Consider the following 22,424-nt stretch of genomic DNA (forward strand, 5'->3'; position numbering starts at 1 on the left):
TAGCAATAGCTGTTCTCTGACATAATGTGGGAAAAATGTCACGGTTTTCACTTCTTGGAATCTTGACTAATGCCTTTAAATCCGTCAACACGAAAGGAACATTCATCTTCGACTTGTCATTAGCGGTGGCGGTAGCGACTGCGGCGCGGTCGTGCAAAAAAAAGTGTTTGCGTTCAAACCAGCGGAAGTAATGCGTGTTTTTATTGGCCTGGGGAGCAATTATGAGCCTGCGGAGACGCGTTCTGCTGGTGCTCTGTCGACGCATGCTCGGATCATGTGAGGACACACACACATACACGCACGTTCACAGGTTCAGTTGGTTTCATACATCTGGTCCAGCTAAAGTGGAGCTTTCTCATTCGGTCATGCGTGATGTGATCCACAACTTGTTGTTGTACTGCTTTGCTCACTTCGTGTTCCCTTAAATGGCCCCCGTGACGTCATCTCCTCAAACAGAAAGTGGTGCCGGTTGTTTGTGTGCTCCCAGGGGTCAAACGTCAAGCGGATAGCCTTTCAAGATCGATAGGCTTCCAGCTTGTTGACTTGGTGTCAAATCCTATGCAATGAAAACAAACAAACAAACAAAAACGTCCTGTTTGGACGGCAAAATTGTTGGCCATGTCATGGCGTGCAAGGGTAAAAAGCGTCTGGCAAGTAGAGGGCGCTAGGGCACCGCACCACCTCTCATCAAGAAGACATTCATTCATTCATCTTCCGTTCCGCTTCTCCTCACTAGGGTCGTGGGCGTGCTGGAGCCTATTGCAGCAATCTTCGGGCGAGAGGCGGGGCACACCCCGAACTGGTCGCCAGCCAATCGCAGGGCACATATAAACAAACAACCATTCGCGCGCACATTCACACCTACGGGCAATTTAGAGTCTTCAATCTACCTACCATGCATGTTTTTGGGATGTGGGAGGAAACCGGAGTGCCCACATAGGCACTTGGAGAACATGCAAACTCCACACAGGTGGGCCCGGGATTTGAACCCTGGTCCTCAGAACTGTGAGGCAGATGTGCTAACCAGTCCCCCACCGTGCCGCCTCAAGAAGAGACACATTTTATAAAATAAAACATGATGGAAGCGTATTGCTGCCACACGAGAGAAAATAAAAAAGGTTAACGTTTCACGTTATACTGTGGAAAAAGTTGATCTCAACTTTTCTAGGTCACGCCCCTTCTTCCAAGGTGGAGTTAGGGACACAGGCAGACACTGAGGTGGCCTCTATCGTATCTGTAGTTACGTATAGCTAGTAACTTTGACACAAATAGGACTCCGCCAGTGACCTGAACTCGAACAAATTGCTTTGTTTTTGGTTTGCTAAATGCGGAAGTCAAATTTATTACATTTTAACGTGATAACCTTTTATATTATAACGTGAAACTTATCACGTTATAACGCAGTACGCTTCCTTATAAAACACAAAATGTTGAGAAATATATGCAGCCGTTGTCGTTATTTTGCTTTTGAGATCGCTGCGTGCGTGTGTGCGCCCTTTGCTCCCCACGCATCACCAAATCCGGCGAGCACATTTTGTTTGTTTGTTGACGTTACACAAGCGCTATCAACCGGTAAGTCGAGTCATCCGTAGGAGAAGACCCACGTCGCACCAGTGGCTGATGGGAAGTCACATGTCACGATGAGGCGAGGACAAACTTTTGCAGAAAATAGAAAATATATAGTTTAGACTGTTGAAGCTGTTTAGTTATTACACATTTACTATGATGTAATTACTATGTAACACTAAACTATTTTTATGGAATAATGTACATTTTTGCGTCTTAAGTTGACCTCTTTTTAAATGTATTAGCAATCATTCAGGTATTTTTGTATTTTATGTATTTATTAAAAATGAACGTACTTTCTCATTCATTATTTAGTTAAATGAGGTAGAATTTCCATGTAAGTTCAATATATTGTAGTAAGAGATTAAACGTATAATATTAATGGTAGTACTTCTATTACTCATTACTGGAGAATGTAATTTGATTAAATAAATAAAAATATTTATCAATTCAAATATTAAATTGATAAATTAATTGAATTTCGCTTACAGATTCAGAGGAATGTTTACTGTAAGTGTTATTGTTATTAACAACAACAATAATACTACAACTACAAATATTATTGCCACTAAAAATAATTAGATAATGCAATTATATTTTTGTTACAGCAAATAAGACTTCCTGAATTGTATAGTATCCAAGCAGGGCTTGCAAGAATATTCACTATTATTATTGTAAATGATGATAATAATATAACTACTGTAAATACTACAATATCTGCCACTAACAATGACAATTGGGCACGATACAGTTTTGTGGCCACACTGACACAATAAGAGACAAATTTCCCGTCATTTTGTTTCCCCATCCAATCAGTCTGCTCCCTGTCGAAATGTGCGCTCAAACACACCGGAATGTTTATGAACTGTTAATTGTTCCAGCCACCAGATCAGTATGAACAAGTGTGCTTTCAAATAGCGTCGCACGTTCGCAACATTTTAACAAGGGCGACTGGCTCGGGTCAACTCGTAACACAAGCCAAACGTGTTGCTTTTGGCACACACGCATGTACATGTAGTGCCATGAAAATGTCTTTGCGTTCTTTTTTTTTTTTTTTTTTTTTTTTAAATAATAATTAGCTCATTAAACACATGTAAATATCAGACAAACTCAGTTTTTACATTTGATTTATTAAGGGGGGGGGGAAAAAACTAAACCTAATAACTGGTTGGGCCACCCTCAGCGGCAACAACTGAAATCAAAGGTTTTCTATAACTGCCAATGCGTCTTTCATTTTGGCTCACGCTTCCTTACAGAATTGCTTTAATTCAGCAACAATAGAGCTTTTTGGAACATCATCGGCCTTTTTGAGGTCATGCCACTGCATTTCAATTGGATTCAAGTCTGGACTTTGACTAGGCCACTCCAAAACCTTCATTTGTTTATTTTAAGCCATTCAGAAGTTAGCTTGCTGGTGTGTTTTGGATTGTTGTCCTGCTGCAGAAGCCAAGTGCGCTCCAACTTGAAGTCACAAACTGATGGCCGAACATTCTCCTTCCGGATTTTCTGTTAAAGAGCAGAATTCATGGTTCCATCAATCACAGTCGTCCAGGTCCTGAATTACCAAAGCAGCCCCAGACCATCACTCTCCCATCACTGCCATGTTTGATTATCTGAATGATGTTCTTCCTTCTAAAATGCTGTGTCGCATTTATGCTAGATGTAACAAGACACACACCTTCCAAAAAGGTTAACTTTCGTCTCATCAGTCCAGAGAATATTCCCCTGAAAGTCTTGGGAATGTTAAGGTTAGGTATCGACTTATTTCCTCCACCTGTCTCTCACCTCAGAGTTTGTTAGGGTTAGCGTTGGGTGTTATGATAGGGTTAAGTTTCTGGTTACATTTATGTCCTCCACCTGTGTTTCGTGCCCGAGTGTACGTGTAGTTGTTTTCCAGCTGTGTGCAGCAGGTGTTTTCAAAGTGTGACTCATGCGATGAACGCGCCGGCCATTGCAACACTTCTCCTGCTCTCCTTGCCGCTGTTTATGAGACGCCATGTCCTAGTTATTGGAAGGAGAAGACGTTCCAGCTTGTTGCGCCACTTGACCCAGTGTTTGTTTGCCACATGATCTCAGCCTCCCCCCTCTACCCCCCATTTGGCCCACCGCAATCCGTCGTCCCGTGTCAGACGAGCGATAGCCTCCCCCGGAGCCCTAAATGTTCTTCCAAGTAGCCGACTGGAAGCGGGAATCGTCGACAGATGCCCGTTGGAGCTTTGTCAGCTTTTCACTGTTCTTCTGGTACTCGTCTTCCCTTGAGACGTTTCCGCGAATGCTGCGTTTGGGCTCGGAGATCGTGTATCGCTCCAGGAACTGACTGTGCAATGCTTGGATCCTGTCGTTAAAGCACAAGATGGCCTTGGAGGCTTCCACTATAGCATTCGGTTTGGTCATCAACCATGAAAACACACTCCGCAGCGCAGCGGACACCTGCACAATCCAAACCACATCCGCGATTAAATCATTTGAACAAAAATAAGAAGGCCTGCTTTTACTTATTTTATCCCTCTTGTGTAGCTTGAAAAAACTAAATAGATTTAGAATTAATTACATTTGATGCACTGGCCTGTGCTTTTTGCGATTTGGGGTTTTATTAGACTTACATTTTATTCTGTAAAAAAAAAAAATATATATATATATATATGAAACATAAATAATAAATTAAATAGATGACATAATAATGCCATAATAAAAAACGGAATAATGAAAAGTCCAATTTTTTTTTATTGTTTAAGGATATCTTAAATTGTTTTCCTGATGTAAATCGCCTTTTTGATAACAAGTGCTCTACAAAAAAATGTATTTATTATTTTTATTATTATCATCATTAGTAGTAGTAGTCATTTGTTTTTTGTTGTGTATAATGAATATTGATGATCAAGTTAAGTCATGTAGCTTATACAAACAAATGATCTATATTGTTTTTGCAATGTTATATAACAAAGTAATAAATACACAAATATTTTTGGGTTTGTATCCATTTTACAAATGCATAATATATCATTTATTCATTTTTATAGATTTGTCTGTTTGTATGATGATGATACAAATATTTTTTTCATTTTGTTTTGATTATTTTGTAGTAGCATCAGTATTGGTATTTGATTATTAATGATTTACTTAAAAATCAGTATTGATGTAACAATATATATTATAAAAATGTTTATCCTATTTTTTAATCAAAGAATTGTACTGAATTTTAGAGACAATTGTTTATTTTTTTAAATTTTACCAAAATAGGAATTATTTATTTTATTTATTGAATTTTTCAGCATATGATTGCTGCGTTTGGCTTTGTGCTTGTGTCAGTCGCGTACATGATCTCGCGTTCCCCACTGCCAAAAACTAACATTCAGCTGCTTGGAAATCGGCCAAGGAGCAAACGTGCTCTTCCGTGTCCTCGTCCGTCCTCTTTTCCTCCTCCAGGTTTTCCTTTCTGTCCCCGATCGTTTTTCTTCTGGCTTTCTTTGTCTTCGACATTTCCTGTCCTCTAGTGCACTCTCTCCTTTTCTTGTACTGTCCTCGGCTCACCTTCCCCGCCTCTTGGCGCACCGAACGCTCACGTAACTCACCGACGCGCCGCGTTGGGTTCGGCACGAGCGCTGAAGCTATGCGAACCATCTCTTTTTTTTTCCTCGCGGAATCTGCCTCATGAATTATTCGCGAACGCTTGATTCTTGTCTGTATTTACATCCACACTAACCGAGTTGGACTTCCACGACATCTTCGATTGCGCGACGCCATCATGCCTTGGCGTCCGCACGCATGCGGAAGGTTTTTTTGTTTTGTTTTTGGACTCCGGAGACGATCTCCGAGCCAACGCCTGAGGACGCGACTTCTGCGTTAATGTCCCCATTTGAGGCCTTTTGCAGGATGTTATCGACGCGGGTGGGGGGGGCGAGCGACTCGCCTGACCTAACCCTAAGAAACTGGGTGGAAAAAAAATAGATTCTCCCAAAAAAAGCCGATAACATTTAACCATATGTAACTGATTCAAGCTTTTCTTTTGAGGAAAGTGCAGCATCAACAGTTTGTCGTCTTTTTTAGGAAAGTGAAGTCATCAATAGTTTGTCATGATTAGAAAAGTTCAACATCAATTGTTTCAGGAAAGTGCACCACCAATTGTTCGGATAGAACATCAATTGATTGTCTTCTTTTTAGGAAAGTGCAACATCAACAGTTTGTCTTCTTTTTAGGAAAATGCAATTATGAATAGTTTAACTGGAACATCAATAGTTTGTCATGATTAGGGACGGTCAACTTTTTTTTAAGCAAAGTGCAACATCAACAATTTGTCTTATGAAAGTGTAACGTCAATAGTTTGCCTTCTTTTTGAGTAAAGTGCAACATCCATAGTTTTTCTTCTTTTTGAAACATCAATTGTTTTCAACACGTTTGACTTACTGACAAAAGCATATTGCTAGCCATAACACCCGCTAGCCAGATGCTGAGCAGCACTGTGTTTGTTTACAAAGTTGACGTGTGGCTAGCGCACAAGGCAGTTACACTTTCTGTCAGTGACCTAACATGTTACATGCGAGGAGCCAAATCTGAATATGAATACACAAACTCAACATTTGAAAGGGGGAGTTTGCAATTTCCCCCCCAAAACAAACACTTCCTGTCATATTTGTTCAAACAGTCATTTTGACTTGACAGATAAATATTGATAAATACTGTTTAATTTCAAATGTTTTTTTTTGTTTTTTGTGCATTTTATCTTACAAAATGTTGTCGACTGTGAAAACAATTCACAGAAGATGAAGAAGGCCTTTGGGCCATCTGTGTACTCCCAATGCTAATGCTGGAAACAAAGATAATTAAGCAATGTGTTTTTATATATACCTATATAGATATATATAAATAAAAGTTTGCCTAGTTGAGTAATTGAAATTAATACATTATAAGGCTCTGGTTTTAACACTTTTAGTTAAAACAAATGTCTAACAAAAGGTCGCTATTGGAACCCAGCTGAGGCAAATAATAGTTTTCTTTAGGTTTGTCAAATATAAAAATGTAATCACTTATAATAAATAAAGGAACATTCAAACATTTTTCAACCGATTATTTTGCTGAACTAAAACTTTTGTATTTTATGATTAAAAAAATAATTTTTTAAAAGTGCAATTAAATTAATAACAAATACACTATTAATTAAATGAAAATTATGCTTAAAGTAAATTAAATACATGAACAAAAAATACATTAAATTCAATGTATAAAATTTAAATGAATTGAAGTTAATCAAATTAAATCAAACAAAATGTAAATTAAAATATTTTTTGATTAGTTAAAAATACTAATCATTGTCCTTATGTTCTTAGTGAAGATACAGCATATATTTGAATCACATTGTTTGATTTAATTGTAGTTAATACTGTATTAACATAGTCACCCAACTTCCCTTATTCTTCTGCCTTCTCGTGATCCATCTGACATCCATTTCAACTTAAGACAGCCAAATATTGCTCCCTACTTCCCTGCCCTGTAAAAGATATTAGTAAATGAGATACTGTAGCTAGATGGCTGGCTGGCAAGATAACTTCCTGATACAAGGTTTCCCTCTGCTGGTGAGGAGTGGTAAGTGTCAGTGTATCCACACTCCAGTAATTACATAGTGTGTCTTCAAAAAGTCAAATTCTCTGCTTGATTTGTTTCTTTTTGGGGGGGGGGGCAGTAACGTGTAATGGCAGCTGTTTTTAACAGTGAGGTGAAAATGTACGTGTGAGTATGTGTGTTAAGTCTATTGACTGAAGCCTCTCCCGTGTATTTACAATTGAAGTAACAGCAAAGGCAAATATACTCGACTGATAAGACGTGATCGCAGCGAGTACACGTGACTCACCGGAGTTCATGACAAAGATGTTGTAAGGTACTTACGCATCGTAGTGCGCCGTGCCAACAGCAGGGTAGGACAAAGGATGACGCGGAGATGTCCCATATTTGGTACTGGTTGCTAGGTAACCAGAAAGGAAGTAGCCTGGTGCCTTTTCCCACCAGTTTAGTCGTCAAGTAGGCCACAGCTTGACAAAATGTGTTTGTCACAGTTTGCGTATAGTACGAAGGAGGGTGAGATGTGAAGCATGTGAAGCATGTGAAGCATGTGTGGCTATGCTATTTGACTTTAGATGATTTTTGATTTTATGTTTGTTAAAAATGCGCTTCATATTCAACGCACCAAAATCTGCCACTCTGAAATCACTCCACCACCCCCACCACTCCTATATACTAGATGGTTCCGTCTATCGTAACGGCGGCGCTGTACCCAAATAAAAAAAATTAAAAAAAAATGTCAGTTCTGGTCGCCAGCAGCCGCGGCACGCCGTTACGTCGCGACAGCACATACACAGTAAACGGGTTGCTCAACGTTGCACTTTTGCTGTGCGAAGTGCAGCCTGAAAAGGCCTGCAGTCTTCAACATAAATTCCTCAGCAAATCCCTAAATTGTTATTTATTTAATGCACAGTATAAAGCATTGCAATACCGCTTTCTTACTTTTACAACGAGCCGTATTAACATAAATCCCAAATAATCTCTCTGGTACTGAGTTATTCACCCCCCTGCGTAATGGTGTATAGTTCCAAATATTTACATCCCAGGCACTTACCCGAGATGTAAGAGGCGTCTTTCTGTACCGGTTCAGCTCGAGGATCAAAAATCAAGTTATGCGGCTCGTGTGAGGATTATGATTGATCTAAACTTGTTCCAATTACTGACTCTAATAAAGAGTTTCACCCTCCCTACCGTCGTAAAGCTTCAGTTCTGTTTTATTATCAGCACAAACGATCTTTTGGGTAAATTGAAGTCAGTTTAATGACTAAAAACTGCTTTCCTGTCGTTTTATTGTTAGCTGAATGCCCATGTTATGGTGAGTGGCATTGTTGTCTTTGCGCCTCTCGACCCCACCCGGGCCACTTGCTTGCTGGACTCTTTAATGAGATGCAATTGGACTAATCCGGAAAGAAACCGACTGTCGTGGAGACGTTTGCTTTGTGACTAAGTGCAATTGCGATTGCGGTATATTGCTTTCAGTTGTGATGTCAAAGCGAAGTGCTTAATTCCTGGCTCAACGGTTCTGGTCCGGATGTACGCGCACCGGTGATAGATGATCGCGGATCATCGGTCTCTTGGAAAGCTCGCCGCCATTTACTGCAGACTTTGACAGATATATGGATGGTCAAAAAAACTATTGGACAGTTCGATGCATGATGACTACGCTTAGATCGATAAATGGGCGACTGATGGTCCGATGGATGGATGAGTGCGAATATGGTTGGATGAATAGTTCAAATTGTTTCTGCCATGTCTGATGGATGGTCATGAAATGGATATCGATGGATGCTAGATATATGACCGATGCGCTAGCATTGGCTACTTTGTGTTTGCTACCAAACGCTACGTGGACGAGTTCCTTCTTTCTTTCCTAATGAGGCTTTTTTTTCTTTTTTGTTTCCCCACTCATGGAAAATATTCAGAGAGGCTGACAAAAATGTATCGGTGCCCCACCCTACTGGCCGAGGGGACGGAGGCTCATTGAGGCAGCGTCATGCAAAGTAGCCCAAACAAAAGGAATTTGGTCAAAGTCATTCAGTGTTGCTATTTGGTTTGCGGCCGTGCCAGCTCTCCAGATGGATGCTGACAATTAGGATTAATAAGGGCCCAGCGTTTGTTCTCATGACCCCACAAAGGTAACAGCGGGGAGATACTTGGTCCCGGACCCAAGCGACAGTTGGGCCGCTTTCTCCACAAAAGACTTTAAGTAGGGCAGCTTTTTAATTTGGAGCGCTTACGACTGTTTGCTGATATCCAAAGAATACCAGGGCTGGTTGTGTGATGCCAGCCTGCTGTGTTCAGCCTTTTGTACGAGCTGGAAAACACGCTCGGGTGACCTGTTTACTCTTTGCTACGATAACTAGTGAGCGGGACGGGCGGGGGAGCTTCTGCACCAGAGACCTGGCGTGAACTTTACTGTAAGAGAACCGTGTTAGTGTGTGACTGAAACCCAAAGGTGACAAATGTACTCACACTTTTTACGTCACTAAATGTGCAAAAACTCCGTTAAAATAAGTCCTGAGCCTTCGGTGGCTGTAATAAATCTCACCAGGTCGTCACACCGCGACAACGAGGCGCTCTAAAGCGGCCATGCCAGTGCGAAGCCCCTGTCCACACACTGGCTATTGCCATCTCTCCGTGATGTGCATGCATTCACGGCCGACAACGAGGCGCTCTAAAGCGGCCACGTCCGTTGACTAGCCGAAGGGAAGATGCTTTTTGGGGTTTGAGGAATAGCTAGCTAGCTAACTGCACGTTGCGATCATGCCAGATAACTGCTGATGCGGACGAAGGTGGTTAGTAGGGGGAGGGGCAACCCATGACATATTCTAAGTGCGTCACGGAGGACCATTTTAGCCACACCCCCACCCCCAAAAAAAATAATCACTATATTTCCACCATTGAGTACTTCATAGTTCTCAGTCTTAGCACGTTTTCTGCCATCATTTTCAAACATATATAATGTATTTAGGAACACATCTGAATTCACAGGGTCTTTATAAAAAATGACACTGAAATGTACTCAAGTACAAAATTATTTTTTTTTTAAATTTTACTGTCAATATATACACAACCGTTTTGATTGGCACAACAAAAACATTTTCTGTAGCATGCTAACATTGTGAAACGACCAAAAAAAAATCTAAATTCGCACGTCATGGTGGAGTGCAAATAAAGAACCTGAAACGCTTATTTGGAGAACTGTGCGGGCGACAGAGTGAGAACCAAGCAATGCTCAAAAAGTACCACTTATATTATTATTTATATTACTAAGGAATACTTTAAAAACTGTGTTTCAATAAGTTTAAATGTCTTTTTATAAGTTGAAAAAGTTTTGAAGAAGTTTAAATGTCTTAAAAGCGTGTGGGAGGGGTAAAACTATATATATAAAAAAAGATGACACGGTCGCTCTCCAGTATATCATGGCTTTGCACCTATTGCAAGTGAGTGTGGAACTAATGCTCTGTGATAAACAAGGGTTCAGTGTATCGCCAACTCGAGGTCTGACATGTGCACTACAGTCGTTTTTGCAGGTCTGCGTGAACTCACTTTGATGAGTGGATGTTGCAATGCGCTTCTTTCTGCTGATATCACCAACTTGCTCAATCAAAAGACTTTTTTTTTTTATTTTATTTTTTTTAACAGCTTTTTGAAAAAGTCAGTGGTCCTTAGACTTCAACAACACACCCAAGATTTTGAAAAAGCAGATTTCCAAAATTGCTGAAGCACCATGAATGTTTCATGGGTAAACCATTGGAGATCCCCACCAAGCATTAGTTAGTTTGTAGCACTGAAGACGGCGACCAGAGCGAAGGTCTGAGCGGCGAAGCGAGCGCCATTATGCAACTGTCAAAGTGCTCCATGGAGGAATGTCGGCCATTATTCTGGCCAACATCCACCGCATTCTCCATATGTCAAATTCAATGCTTCACACGGCATGAGAACAGCATTGTTTGTTTGTTGTGGGATAAAAAGTTGCCCCCCCCACCCACCCCCCTTCCCTCATTCAATTATAAAGTAGGCTGGTGTTGTTGGACAAACACGGCTGTGACGCAGGGATTGGGAATGATGCGCCACATAATGCAAAAAATAGCGGCCGTGCGTAATTGAGCATCGTGGCTTGGACGAAAACGCAGCAAGACGATCTGATAGGTTATGCAATTAATTGGGTCCCGATTATTATTTTGATGTCAAAGGGAGGTCAGCGTCAAACGGCGGTTTGAAGCCGTGCCGGCGGGAAGACAAAACAAGGCTTCTTTTGTAAGGAAAAGAACCCCCGTTGCCCTCCTGAGCCCGGGGGTTCATGCGGGTATACTGACGCCCGCTTGAATCGGTCTCTCGCGAGGCACGCTGCTGAAGGTGCTCGACCTCCAACAAAGCTGGCTCCACGGTCACGTGTACCGATTATTAAGATGCTAGTGTGGTGTACTGACTATCACCGACACTTTGAGCATTCATTCGCTAGCGTTGAGATCCAGCTTCAGCACTCGATTGTATCGTTATGCTTAGACCCCCAAAATGGTCATCTTCCTGTTCCATTTCGAGCAGTGGTCCTTGAGACTTTTCCCTGCCACGTTCGATGGCCCGGGGTAAAAAAGCTTCGGAATTCAACTTCACCCATCATTTGGGCAAATTCATTCAGACGAGTTTGTCAAAGAACAAGCTCCAAATGTCTGCAACTTTGTGTGCCTGACTTAAACGGGCCGTTCCCAGGAAATAGCCACCCACCAAAGCCACTTGTATATAGAACCGCAATGATCTCACTCATGATTGTTCAGACCACAGACCACATACGGTCTGCTCCGTTCTTTAATCTGGCCCAACAAGAATTTACATTTTCAAGAGTCCTATAATATTTGTTGCATTCATTTTGGATGTTTTCCCAAAGATTAGTTGATTAAAATGTATGTATTCATCCCCCCCGTTTGTCCGTTTTAAAAATCAAGACCTTTATTAACTGTACAGACAATGTTTTAACATTCCTAAGTGTCCTAATAGTGTGCAATAAAACTACATTAAAATAACACTAATCCACCTTTGAAGATGCCTGACAGATGCATAATGGAAAGGGAACAGGAAGCTGTTTGCATAGGGACACTCCACACTAGTAGCTTTTTTAATGGGTATTGTTGTTGTTGTTCTAACATTCTTTTATCATGCTAGTCATTATCCGCTATGCTACATGCTAAGTACAGCATGCTAGCATTTAATTAGTAACATTAACTTGTGCATATCATAGATACTAAATTAGTCATACTGAGCGAAGTAGAGAAAAGCAACCAGCGCAGTCGTCTTGGTCAGTCTTCAGATGTTGGTCTCATCACTCAAGTCAACCCCGAGGTTAAAGAGCGTTATCGACATCCACATTCCTGTCATATACTTTTTCACTTGAAATGTGTGGTTGCCCTTTCGTGCTCTCTGCATGTGAAGTACATTAAAGCACTCGCTCGTTCGGTATTCCTTATGCGGGTGTTTGCGTGTAGGCTGTCAAAGGCTTTCCCGAAGTCCGTAAAATCCACGTACTGCCGCCTTTGCTCATGAATGTCCTTCAGTGTAAAGATCTGGTCTCAGCATCTGCTTTCCTTTCTGAATCCTGCTTGATGTTGACCTACTAGATCTCAAAGGCATCTGGGGATGACTTTAGCGTGTATATTATTGGGTATGAACTAGTCCTCGCACTCGGCCTCGACATCCCGATTCGTTATTCGTGCTAAAAGTAGCAAATGACTTCCGAATCAGAATTCGAATCGTTAGTTCTTGTACTATTCCAAAATGAAGACACGTCATTGTCTAACAAATGAAAACTCCAATTTGATCAAAAGTGCACGCTGGCGCGTTTTGATGCCGCTTCTCCCTCTGGAGAAGAATTTCCTTTTAGTTTAAAATGGCTTACATTAACCAGGATCCCTCACCATACGGTGGCCAAAGGTAGAACCCGGATTGGTTTTGTGCATTTTGCTGCCGTAAACCCTCGCTGCCTGGGATCAGCTGCCTCCTGGCAGGCTAGCGGGCCAGCTCGCATCATCTGCCACGCTGTGTTGGATCCGGCTCAACTTTCTCCCATTCATTCAGCCGCGGTCGCCTCCTTTCCGGCTTCGGTTGTGGCATTGCCATGAACATCCGCGCAGCTCGTCGAGCTCGGCCATCGGACGCTTTCTTATGCACGGGCTTGAAACACAAGCTTCAAATCGTGACATGTTTTTGTATTTTTTTAAAGTCAATGAGTGTCAGCAGTTGCAGCTCTTTTCCGAATAAAGTAAGTAGCATGATATTCTAAGATTTGTTCTGATTGGAGTCAGAAAATTCTGATTAGAGGATCTTATTTTAGGTCCCTTGCGAGAGAAACATGATCATTTTCTTTGTGATTATAAAAGAAGTTAGATTAGATTACTTGGTCTGGAAGATGTTATCTTTAAAGCCTCATTTTATGAATCGCCTGCTGAATTGCACTCTTTGTAACATGACATCGTTCACTATCGGTAAACTCCCCATCGCTCTCTCTCATCTTCCTCCCTTCCCCCCTGCCGATCGCGCCCATGTGCGGCTTCCGCCGGGGCCCGGGGCGGCCCGAGCTGCTGCAAATTTTTACCCAGCAGCACACGTCACCGCCGTGAGCGCGCAGACGTCCCAAAATAGCCCAGACTGCAATGGCCGCGAAAAGGGCCCCCCCCCCCCCCCCCCCAAGTGCCAGTTACCAAGGACCGACGCCGTGCGGTCGTGACGCGGACGAGCAAAGAGACTGCAGACTGATGTGTTGAAGTTGTTCACGTGTTTGCTTGGTGATCGTTATCATCGCGTTTTATTGTGTTTTTTTTTTTTTGTTTTCTTCCAAGCCCACAGCTGGTGTTGTCTGCTTCAGCTTTAATGTGAAGACGTGATGTCAGTGTGCTGCTGTGAATGGTAATGATCTCACAAAGCCACTGACCCTGTAAAAGTGCCACCGGTGGAGTTTTTGCTTCATCATTTCCATGAATGTGACCGAATCGTCCCGTTTGTTTTTCACGCAATCTGACTTTATTGGGGTGGAGGCTTGACTTGTGCATTTGGGGAATAATATTAAACAATGTAACCCGTTCTGCATATAGCTGACGCAAGGAGCGAGGGTAGTTGTGACGTTCATTTCGGTCGGCAGAAGAGGGTGATATTGCCAAACATGGCAGCCCCATGAGATGGAGGAAATTAATCAATTCATCCATTTTAATTCTTATTCCACGAACGCAATATCAATCAGAATACCCTATTTGGACTCGTGGTGGTAAATACAACATATGCTTGCAAAAAAAAAAAAAAGAGGTTTTAGTTCCCCTTTAACAATGCAGCAAATTTGTTCAAGCATTGGCTGCATTTTGAGCCCCCTATTTCTGTCGCCAAATATGCTGTAATGGTAATCGTTAAAAATGCCATCGCCGCATACGTAACATGACTTTAAATACTGCGCACGGCACTTGTTTACAACATGCAGAACGTTTTGGGTCCCCATTTCTTTAGCCAATCTTCAACTTGAATGCTAATTGTTGTTAAAGATGTTGTCCCCACACGTCGTGAGAACACCTTTAATACTGCGCATGGAACTTCTTTGCTTCTCACCGTTAAACACGTTATCTCCACATTGCCATTCAAACGGTGCATGGAAGTCGTTTACTACGTGCGGTCCGTTTCGAGGCCCACTTCTGTCACCGACTATGCTTCAACTGCCACGCTTACGGCCGTGCACATCCGCCACGACGTTCTTGCTCGTCTGCCGTTTCGATACACAATCATTTGTACAGTCCTCAATCGAATACACACGTCCTGTCTGCAGTTGAGTGCATAAACTGCCTTCCTTTATTTGAGGAAATACAGTAAAATCCACTGGAAATGTTTTCTGGCTTGATTGTGTTTCATTGTTGCCCCTGGGCCAAATGACACGCAGGCTTTAATCAAAAGCAGCTAACAAAAGGCAACATTCAGGATTTTTTTCCCACTACTTCGCGGTACCGAGTCTGATTCCTAGAATTTTAGCGAGGTTCCAAATTGTGGAAGAAATTGGTTTGTAAAGGCTATAAAGTTGATGTAATTGCTGCGTGAGGTAACCAGAACCTGCTAAACACGTTTTTAGAGGCGCCACAAAGCCTCTTATCGTAAAAAAAAAAGACAAAAAAACATAAAAAGCGTGTTGGAAACAAATGCTAAAAGTATTTAAAGGGTTTTTGTTTACGGTTATCAGGCCTTGTCCGCTGCTCCAACGTTTCACATGTGAATATTTTCTGGTGGGTCTTTATTGCAGGCTGGCAAGCATAAACATGAGGCAGTTACGCATGCAAACACAAAACCTAATAAACACGGCATGGACGACACCTCGTCAAAAACGCGTTTGCAGTGAAAAGGGTTCATATCGGCCGACCGAGTGACCTGCTGATGCTGAGGCCAGTTAAACATTCCTGAGACATGGTTGACCTCAGGTAAGCTTTTATTCACTTGACCTTTGAAAATGTCATCCCTGCTTGTGGCACAGACACAGCAAGAGAGGAATTCTTCCACAAGGGGGCGCCACTTCTCCACACAAACGCCAGCGAATGACATTGCAATTGTAATTGGTTGTGTAACGTGGATTTTCCTTTCGTGCTCCTCGCTGCTGTCATTTATATTTGCAAGTACATATTTGACAGACATGTCCTGCCATTACACAACACAAAACCATTTCACGTAGCAATTTTGGGGCGCCATGCTGAACATATTACACATGCCAGAATCTGCAACTGTATGCAATTTGGCAGTCTCGCCATAGGACGATATTTGTATTCCCCACATAATTTACTCCCATTTCCCACAAGTGTGACCTTGCAAGTTAAAAATTTCACAAGCCACCCCCCGCTTGCCTATGACACAGCTTAATGAATCACCTTTATAACTCAAGGCACACATTATTGTCAAATTATGAATAAATGCAGCAATCATATTAGGAAAAACATCCCACACTGATAGGCCTGTGAGACTTTTAAAACACAGTTTATCAATAAAAGTGCAATAAAAGTCAATTAATAAAATATGCATGGTAATGTGCGGTGTTGCACCTTTTTTTTTTTTTGCAGTTCTTACCAGCCTTGGGCTACAATTAGCTGGCCAGGAGCGCCATCTACAGGCCACAGGTGACTATTTCTTAACTTTAGCCTAACAATGAAGTAAATGTACCCGAGCTTCCGTGATATAGTCACATATTTAACACACAGTGTATAAGTAAACAAACAACAAAACGTGGACCCTCAGAATTTGAAACATTTTAGATTATCTTCAGATTTTGTTTTTAATATGGTACAAAACGTGCCGGCACGGTAGAAGACCGGTTAGCACACCCGCCTCACAGTTCTGGGGACCGGGGTTCAATCCCCGGCCCCGCCTGTGTGGAGTTTGCATGTTCTCTCCTTGCCTGCGTTGGTTTCCTCCCACATCCCAACAACATGCGTGGTAGGTTGATTGAAGACTCTTAAATTGCCCGTAGGTGTGAATGTGAGTGCGAATGGTTGTTTGTTTCTATGTGCCCTGCGATTGGCTGACGACCGGTTCAGGGTGTACCCCGCCTCCTGCCCGAAGATGGCTGGGGTAGGCTCCAGAAGCCCGCGACCCTAGTGAGGAGAAGCGGTAAAGAAGATGGATGGATGGATGGTACAAAACATGTGCAATATATGTTTTGGGGGTTTTACTACTTCTACCCGTTACCCATGTATTATTATTATTATTTATTTTTTTGCACTTACATGACAATGAGCTTCTAAAACATTACCTATATACCAAAATCAGTTGAATTCTAATGGGATTTTTTTTCTTTTTAATTGACATTGTGTTCAACTTCTGAGGGTCTAACTTAAAATGGGGTCTGCTAAATTATTTGTAATAAATTATGCTCAATCATTAAAAAAAAAAAAAAAAAAAAGTAAAATATATAAAGTCAACACACCCCTGTTTGAATGCCAGGACTTTGAGATATAAAAATAAATTGGAGCAAGATGAAGCATTTCAAAACCAACTGAGACAATGGGGTTGCACAAGTGCGCACACCCTTCTATATCTGATGATGTGCCTGTGTTCCGAATCAACCAATTACATTTAAATTCATGGTAAATGGGAGTCACCACACACCTGCCGCCATTGAAAGCACTTCTGATTAACCCCAAATAAAGTTCAGACATTCTAGTATGCTCTTTCTGTATATATAAAACACTTTCTAGAAGTTTTGTGCCAACACTAACTGTTATTTGGAACTGTTCGTAATTCCCTCCACTTTATCTATGGCTGCAGGTCCAGCGGAAGATAAACACACCCAAAGCATGATGCTGCCACCACCTTGCAGGTAAGATGCTCTGGTGATAAGTGGTAAAGTTCAGGTCTTTTTCTCATTTTTTCCCCAATATCTCAAAAACCTGACCTTTCAACATGGGTGTGTCGACATTTTATATCAACAGGTTGCGTTGTGCCAATAAAAGAAAAACAATCAACTCATTAATCTTAACTTGGAGCCAATTCAAATCTGATATGATATAATGTATCACCAGCTGATTTTTTTTTTATTAGAAAAGGCATTGCAGGAATGCGCCCAAAGATAGCTGGGATGGCCTCCAGCAGCCCGCGACCCTAGTGAGGATAAGCGGTATAGAAAATGGATGGATGGATTACAGAAATAAAGTCCTATTTTTGAGGAACAAAAGAGGTTTTATATACTTCAAAATGATAATATAACTATCTAGTTCTTGTAAAATTACAACTTTTTACACTACCAAAATACCATTTTTTTCCCAATACATTTTTATTCTCATAACCTTGCAAGTTTTTCTCTCCAAAAATATGGATTTTTAACCAACTTTTCCTCTCCAAAACTGCCAACTTTTTAAATTCTTGTCATTCACGTACACAACGTACTTCATGTGTGATTGGCATTGCGATTATGAGGGGGTTGTTGGAAAAAGTTCTCACCTGTGAGGGTTCTCTGGACCCAAAAGTTTAAGAACCCCTGCCTTAAACAGTCAAGAGGATGCGTGCTCTTATTCCAAGCCCACCGGAGGGGGTGCGGTGCCGTCGGGCGCGGCCTGCAGGAGGCCGGTAAAAACCTCGTAAGTGACAAACACCACCATGTTGACGGGGAAGGCGCGTAGGCAGTTGATGCCCATGCTCCGGAAGAAGAGGCCCACACCCTCGCTGCGCACCGTTTCCTCAATGCAGTGGACAAGCCCCCTGTAGCGCCGCATCCCCCGGATGCCATCCACCTGCAGGCGTGCCTTGATCACGTCCATAGGTGTGCTCATGGACCACGCCATCATTCCCGCAAAGCCACCGGCCAACATCACTGCGCTCCAGGCTGCAAGAGAAAATGTCAACTACGCCCGTCACTATCCAATCTCTTTCAAAGCAATTATCCTATAGATATTTCAAAAAAAAATAAAAAATTATTCCCCCCCAATCTTTCAATGTACTTTTTTTATTTTTACAACTAACATGCATTGTATTCTTATTTATGAGGGCTGGACTTCTATCCTTAAACTGCGTATGTCGGTACTGTGTTTGGTATAAACTTTCTACAGAATCTGAGACAAAATAAGCATTTGCTAAACAGTTAGCATGCACGATTAGCATTAGCGCACTAGTGATTATTTTAGGTAAAAAAAATTCTTTCAAAAATTTAAAAAAAAAAGATTCGCTCACTCGTACAATCACGTTAATTGTACATTACACATCTAATAGGGTCCTAAAAAGCACATACAGACGCTCCTTTGTTGTTTTTGGCAAAGTTTTCACTGGCTCGACAGTGCGTCCGTCTGCAACTAATGTCCGTAGGGTAAACGTGGACAGTGGCTTAATGGTTCCGGATGGCACAAATATGCTTTAATTAATATTTTATATTGCCACGGGGCAACAATTTTTGTGGTCGACTTAGCCGATTCCTCCCCCCCCCCTCCCATCAACATCTACTTTAACATGATGGCGGTCAAGCGAGGGCAGGGAGATATGGCCAATGTTTTACACAAGAATTTGATTTGGATCTTAATTGATTCCCCACCAACCCTTCACTTATAGACAAAGCAAATGCCAATAGCATTATCAAAAGAAATTTCCAGCTAGTTCCATTTCCTCCACCATTATCATGGTTCAACTTCCACAGAAATATTTTTTTTTTTTCAGAAGATAATGATACAATACAAAATACACAATGGAACATACAATGTACAATATACACACACGTGGCAAGCACAATATAGTTTAAATTCAAAAGATTAAGGTCACTTAAAAATGACTCTCTTCCAAAAGCATTTTTTTTTTTTAACTCATGTCTTTCTTTTGAACCTTTGCAACGTATAAATGTCGTTGTCAATGTACAGAGCCTTTCACCAACTTCCTTTCATCTCGAAACAACGTGAAAAAGATTCCCCTTAGTCCGTTTCTTCGTGGAAATTAAAGTCACTTTTTTATTTTAATTTTTTTTAATATAGCTGTTGGAAAAGTCGCTAAATAAGTCGGCTCCACTGATAATCCTTTTGTACGTTAGTGCTCCCCTGTCCGCAGCCGTGTTGTCAGTGTAAGCTTTGACACGCTTTGCGCGACGGAATCCGCTGGCAAATGAACCCGAATTATCTGATCACATTGATCAAGCGTCGTGCTTCACCTGGCTTCTCTTTTCCGCTCTCCGTCAGCCGTTCGCAAACGGTGTTGTAGGTCAGAAAGTAGATGGCGAACCCGGGGCCGTCCCTGAGCGCCAGCGGCATAGCCCCCCGGTAGAGCCCCCGCAGTCCCTCCTCTTTGAGGATGCTCAGCAGACAGTGGAGCGGGCCGCGGTACTTGGGCTTGGTCCCTCGCCGCACGGACTCCGTCTGGCACTGGAGGCGCACTTTGACGATGTCACCGGGCGCGACCAGCAACATCTTACCGGGGAGGAGGGGGAGGTCACAGGTCAGGTCGTGATATTATTATTATCCATCTATCCATTTTCTGTAGTACACTCGCAAGGTGATATTATTTACATTCTTTTAGCTAGAACATCACAAACCAAAACCGTTACGCTGAAAACAATTTACTGTGTCCCCTTAAAAGGAACAATTCTTCATTTAAACAAATTTGCCTTTTTGCGCTTTTATTTTATGGAAACTACCCAAAGCAATTCAGTGAAAAGCGAGTCTTGTGTGGTGTTGCATATGAAACCATTTTTTTTTTTTTTTTTTTTGCGCCGTTCAAATTTTAGCCTTACTGTGTAGTCTTATTGCTTACCTGCATTATTCCGCCCACCAACCCCGACAGGAAGATCTCCGGCTTGGTGCCGGGGCTGTGGGCGGCCCCTCGCGCCTGCTTCAGACACTGCAGACAGTTCCTGTAGGTGCCGAACGCCACCGAGGACGTGACGGAGATGGTCGCCATCGGCAGCGACATGCCTTTGAAGAAGCCGTGCGCCTGGTGACGTCACAGAAATCCTTATACAGTGAAGCGCCACTTTATTGCCGTTCATCATTTGTGCCGCTGCTATAAATGCAGATTTTTAAGCGATTGTTTGTTGTTGTTGTTTGCATTCAGTTTCGTAGCACTAAGGTCCTACTGGAATCACAGTAAATAACAGCAAGAGGAGGCAAAAAAATATTTATTGCTGTATTACTGCCACAAACATAACAAATAGTCAAATGAACGCCGAACTGAGCTCTTGCCTTGTGCCGATGTACCTAATGAAGTGCGCGTTTCCACTCACCCCTTCTTTGGAAAACGTGGCGGCGATACACTGCCATATTCCCGTGAACTGTCTTTGGGTTTGTATCCGGACCTGGAGAAGGGATGCAGATGAGCTTTACATTTATTTTAAAATCATATTTGCAATTGCACATTTAAAAAACGTGCACCTTGACAGTGTCCAGAGGGTATCCCACAATCATGCCACAGGCCCCTGCACAAAGAAAGAAAAGAGCATCAAGGGCACGCACGCACAGCTCTCTCCATTCTCGTAACATTACAACTTTCTTGTATCCTCACTTTATTCTTGTAACCCTGCAAGCTTTTTCTTCCAACATTTATTTGCGTTCCTAACGTTCTCGTAACCTCACTGCCTTCTGACATGGCAACTTGGTCAGAATCACTTCACTTCTTTAGTTATGTAACTTTGCAACTTTATTCTTGAATCGGTGATTAAAAATGTGTTTCCTCGTGACATCACTTCATTAGTCTCACAACATTACGACTTTTCTTTCTTGTAAATACAATCAGGGGCAGTTGCCCGGGGGTCCGAGATTTCGAGTACGCCTCAAAAGTCCAGAAAAAAAATGACTTTAAAAAAAAGTTTCATTGGATTTAAATGAATTATTCGCAATTTAGTCTTAATTCACACACACAAAAGCATTAACAGTCTTCATCTATCGTGATTCACAAATGAACCCTTTTAACATTTCAAAACCAATATTCAAAATCTCTGTTCACTGAACAATGTGGGGGCATTAAAGAAAACAACTTTTATTTAAGCCACTAACGTAAGCTGTCAGATAGCTGTAAGAATTTCCAAAAGACAGGACAAAATGGCCTAAAGTACACGCTCACCTTTTGTCAAAACTGAATTAGAGAAGTATAGTACATGAGGAAATGCACATAAAGTTTCCTGATGTTGTACACTGGGTTTACCTTGGGTCCGTAAACAGCTAGCTAGCTACGCCTTTGCCTTGGGCCACCCAATGACGAGTCACGCCTCCTGTGAGTACGGAAGCCGTGATCTAGTATACGATTGAAAATAGGCGAGCTTTAATCTGGTTTGTCAGGGTTGTTCTGTTTTATGACGAAAGCTCACGTTACAAGACAAATACGGACTATTACATGTTCTTGATAGCTACTTTTACGGTGTACTACGTGGATGGTAGGTAATTTACGGGCAGCCATACTGTCGTTTGCTGTTACCTGCCAACGAGCCGGACACGAAATCGGCGACGTGCATCCTGTCAGCATGTAGACACAATCCGGGGTTAATGGGTTACCGGGCATGTCCCCATTCTCCTTTCCAGTGCCGCCGCCTCGCCCTGCATCAATTTAACCTTGCGTGCAAGACTGTGACGCGACATCACGTGATGGAGTGTAGAATGACAATTTCAAACGTCAGCACCACTTCCGGGTTTACGGCAAAAAAAAAAAAAAAAAAAAAAAAAACAACAAAAAGGGCAAGTATCGATTAAAATAGGCGCCTTCAGTACTTCAAAATCTATTTCCAAGACATTTCACAGAAGTAAATTGTTTATCCTGGGTCTATTTAACGTCACATCTATTTTAACGTCACATTTTTCTTGCGCTAGCCAATGGCAGGCGAGAAGACGCAAGCAGGG

The 22,424-nt window shown here is 42.0% G+C and overlaps 1 protein-coding gene and 1 long non-coding RNA gene across 9 annotated transcripts in view; one reads left to right on the forward strand and one right to left on the reverse strand.

The window, feature by feature from the left end:
* Window positions 1-18,043, forward strand: part of LOC133468001 (uncharacterized) — a 30,007-nt gene extending 11,964 nt beyond the window's left edge. The window contains exons 3-5 of the long non-coding RNA XR_009785353.1: window positions 15,386-15,560; window positions 16,191-16,247; window positions 17,395-18,043. This is a non-coding gene — a long non-coding RNA (uncharacterized LOC133468001). The remainder of the gene's footprint in view (window positions 1-15,385; window positions 15,561-16,190; window positions 16,248-17,394) is intronic.
* On the reverse strand, window positions 15,927-22,209 carry slc25a47a (solute carrier family 25 member 47a). 8 transcript variants are annotated; one of them, XR_009785352.1, is made up of 8 exons: window positions 22,006-22,208; window positions 20,967-21,010; window positions 20,819-20,890; window positions 20,350-20,529; window positions 19,751-20,006; window positions 18,297-18,448; window positions 18,067-18,179; window positions 15,927-16,721 (listed from the first exon to the last, which is right to left on the reverse strand). XR_009785352.1 is itself a non-coding variant. In XM_061753304.1 (8 exons), exons 1-7 carry the CDS (start codon window positions 22,040-22,042, stop codon window positions 18,109-18,111), a joined length of 825 nt encoding a protein of 274 aa, XP_061609288.1. In that variant the 5' UTR covers window positions 22,043-22,209; the 3' UTR covers window positions 15,927-16,721; window positions 18,067-18,108. The 8 variants fall into 8 exon arrangements, 6 of the variants coding, with proteins under 6 accessions (XP_061609288.1, XP_061609287.1, XP_061609289.1 ...); XM_061753304.1 differs by having other exon boundaries at window positions 18,284-18,448; window positions 22,006-22,209; XR_009785351.1 differs by having other exon boundaries at window positions 18,067-18,448; window positions 22,006-22,204.
* Between the last annotated feature and the right edge of the window lie 215 nt (window positions 22,210-22,424).

Source organism: Phyllopteryx taeniolatus, chromosome 18 (assembly GCF_024500385.1).
Source record: "Phyllopteryx taeniolatus isolate TA_2022b chromosome 18, UOR_Ptae_1.2, whole genome shotgun sequence".
Lineage (NCBI taxonomy): Eukaryota > Metazoa > Chordata > Actinopteri > Syngnathiformes > Syngnathidae > Phyllopteryx > Phyllopteryx taeniolatus.

What these genes read in the sequence shown, in the direction of transcription:
- slc25a47a (XM_061753299.1), bottom strand. Translation starts at nt 22,042, where the DNA reads ATGCACGTCGCCGATTTCGTGTCCGGCTCGTTGGCAG. An exon ending in ACCCTCTGGACACTGTCAAG is followed by an intron (nt 20,891 to 20,966) that starts GTGCACGTTTTT and finishes TCCCTTCTCCAG; the next exon opens with GTCCGGATACAAACCCAAAG. An exon ending in GAGCGGAAAAGAGAAGCCAG is followed by an intron (nt 18,449 to 19,750) that starts GTGAAGCACGAC and finishes TTTCTCTTGCAG; the next exon opens with CCTGGAGCGCAGTGATGTTG.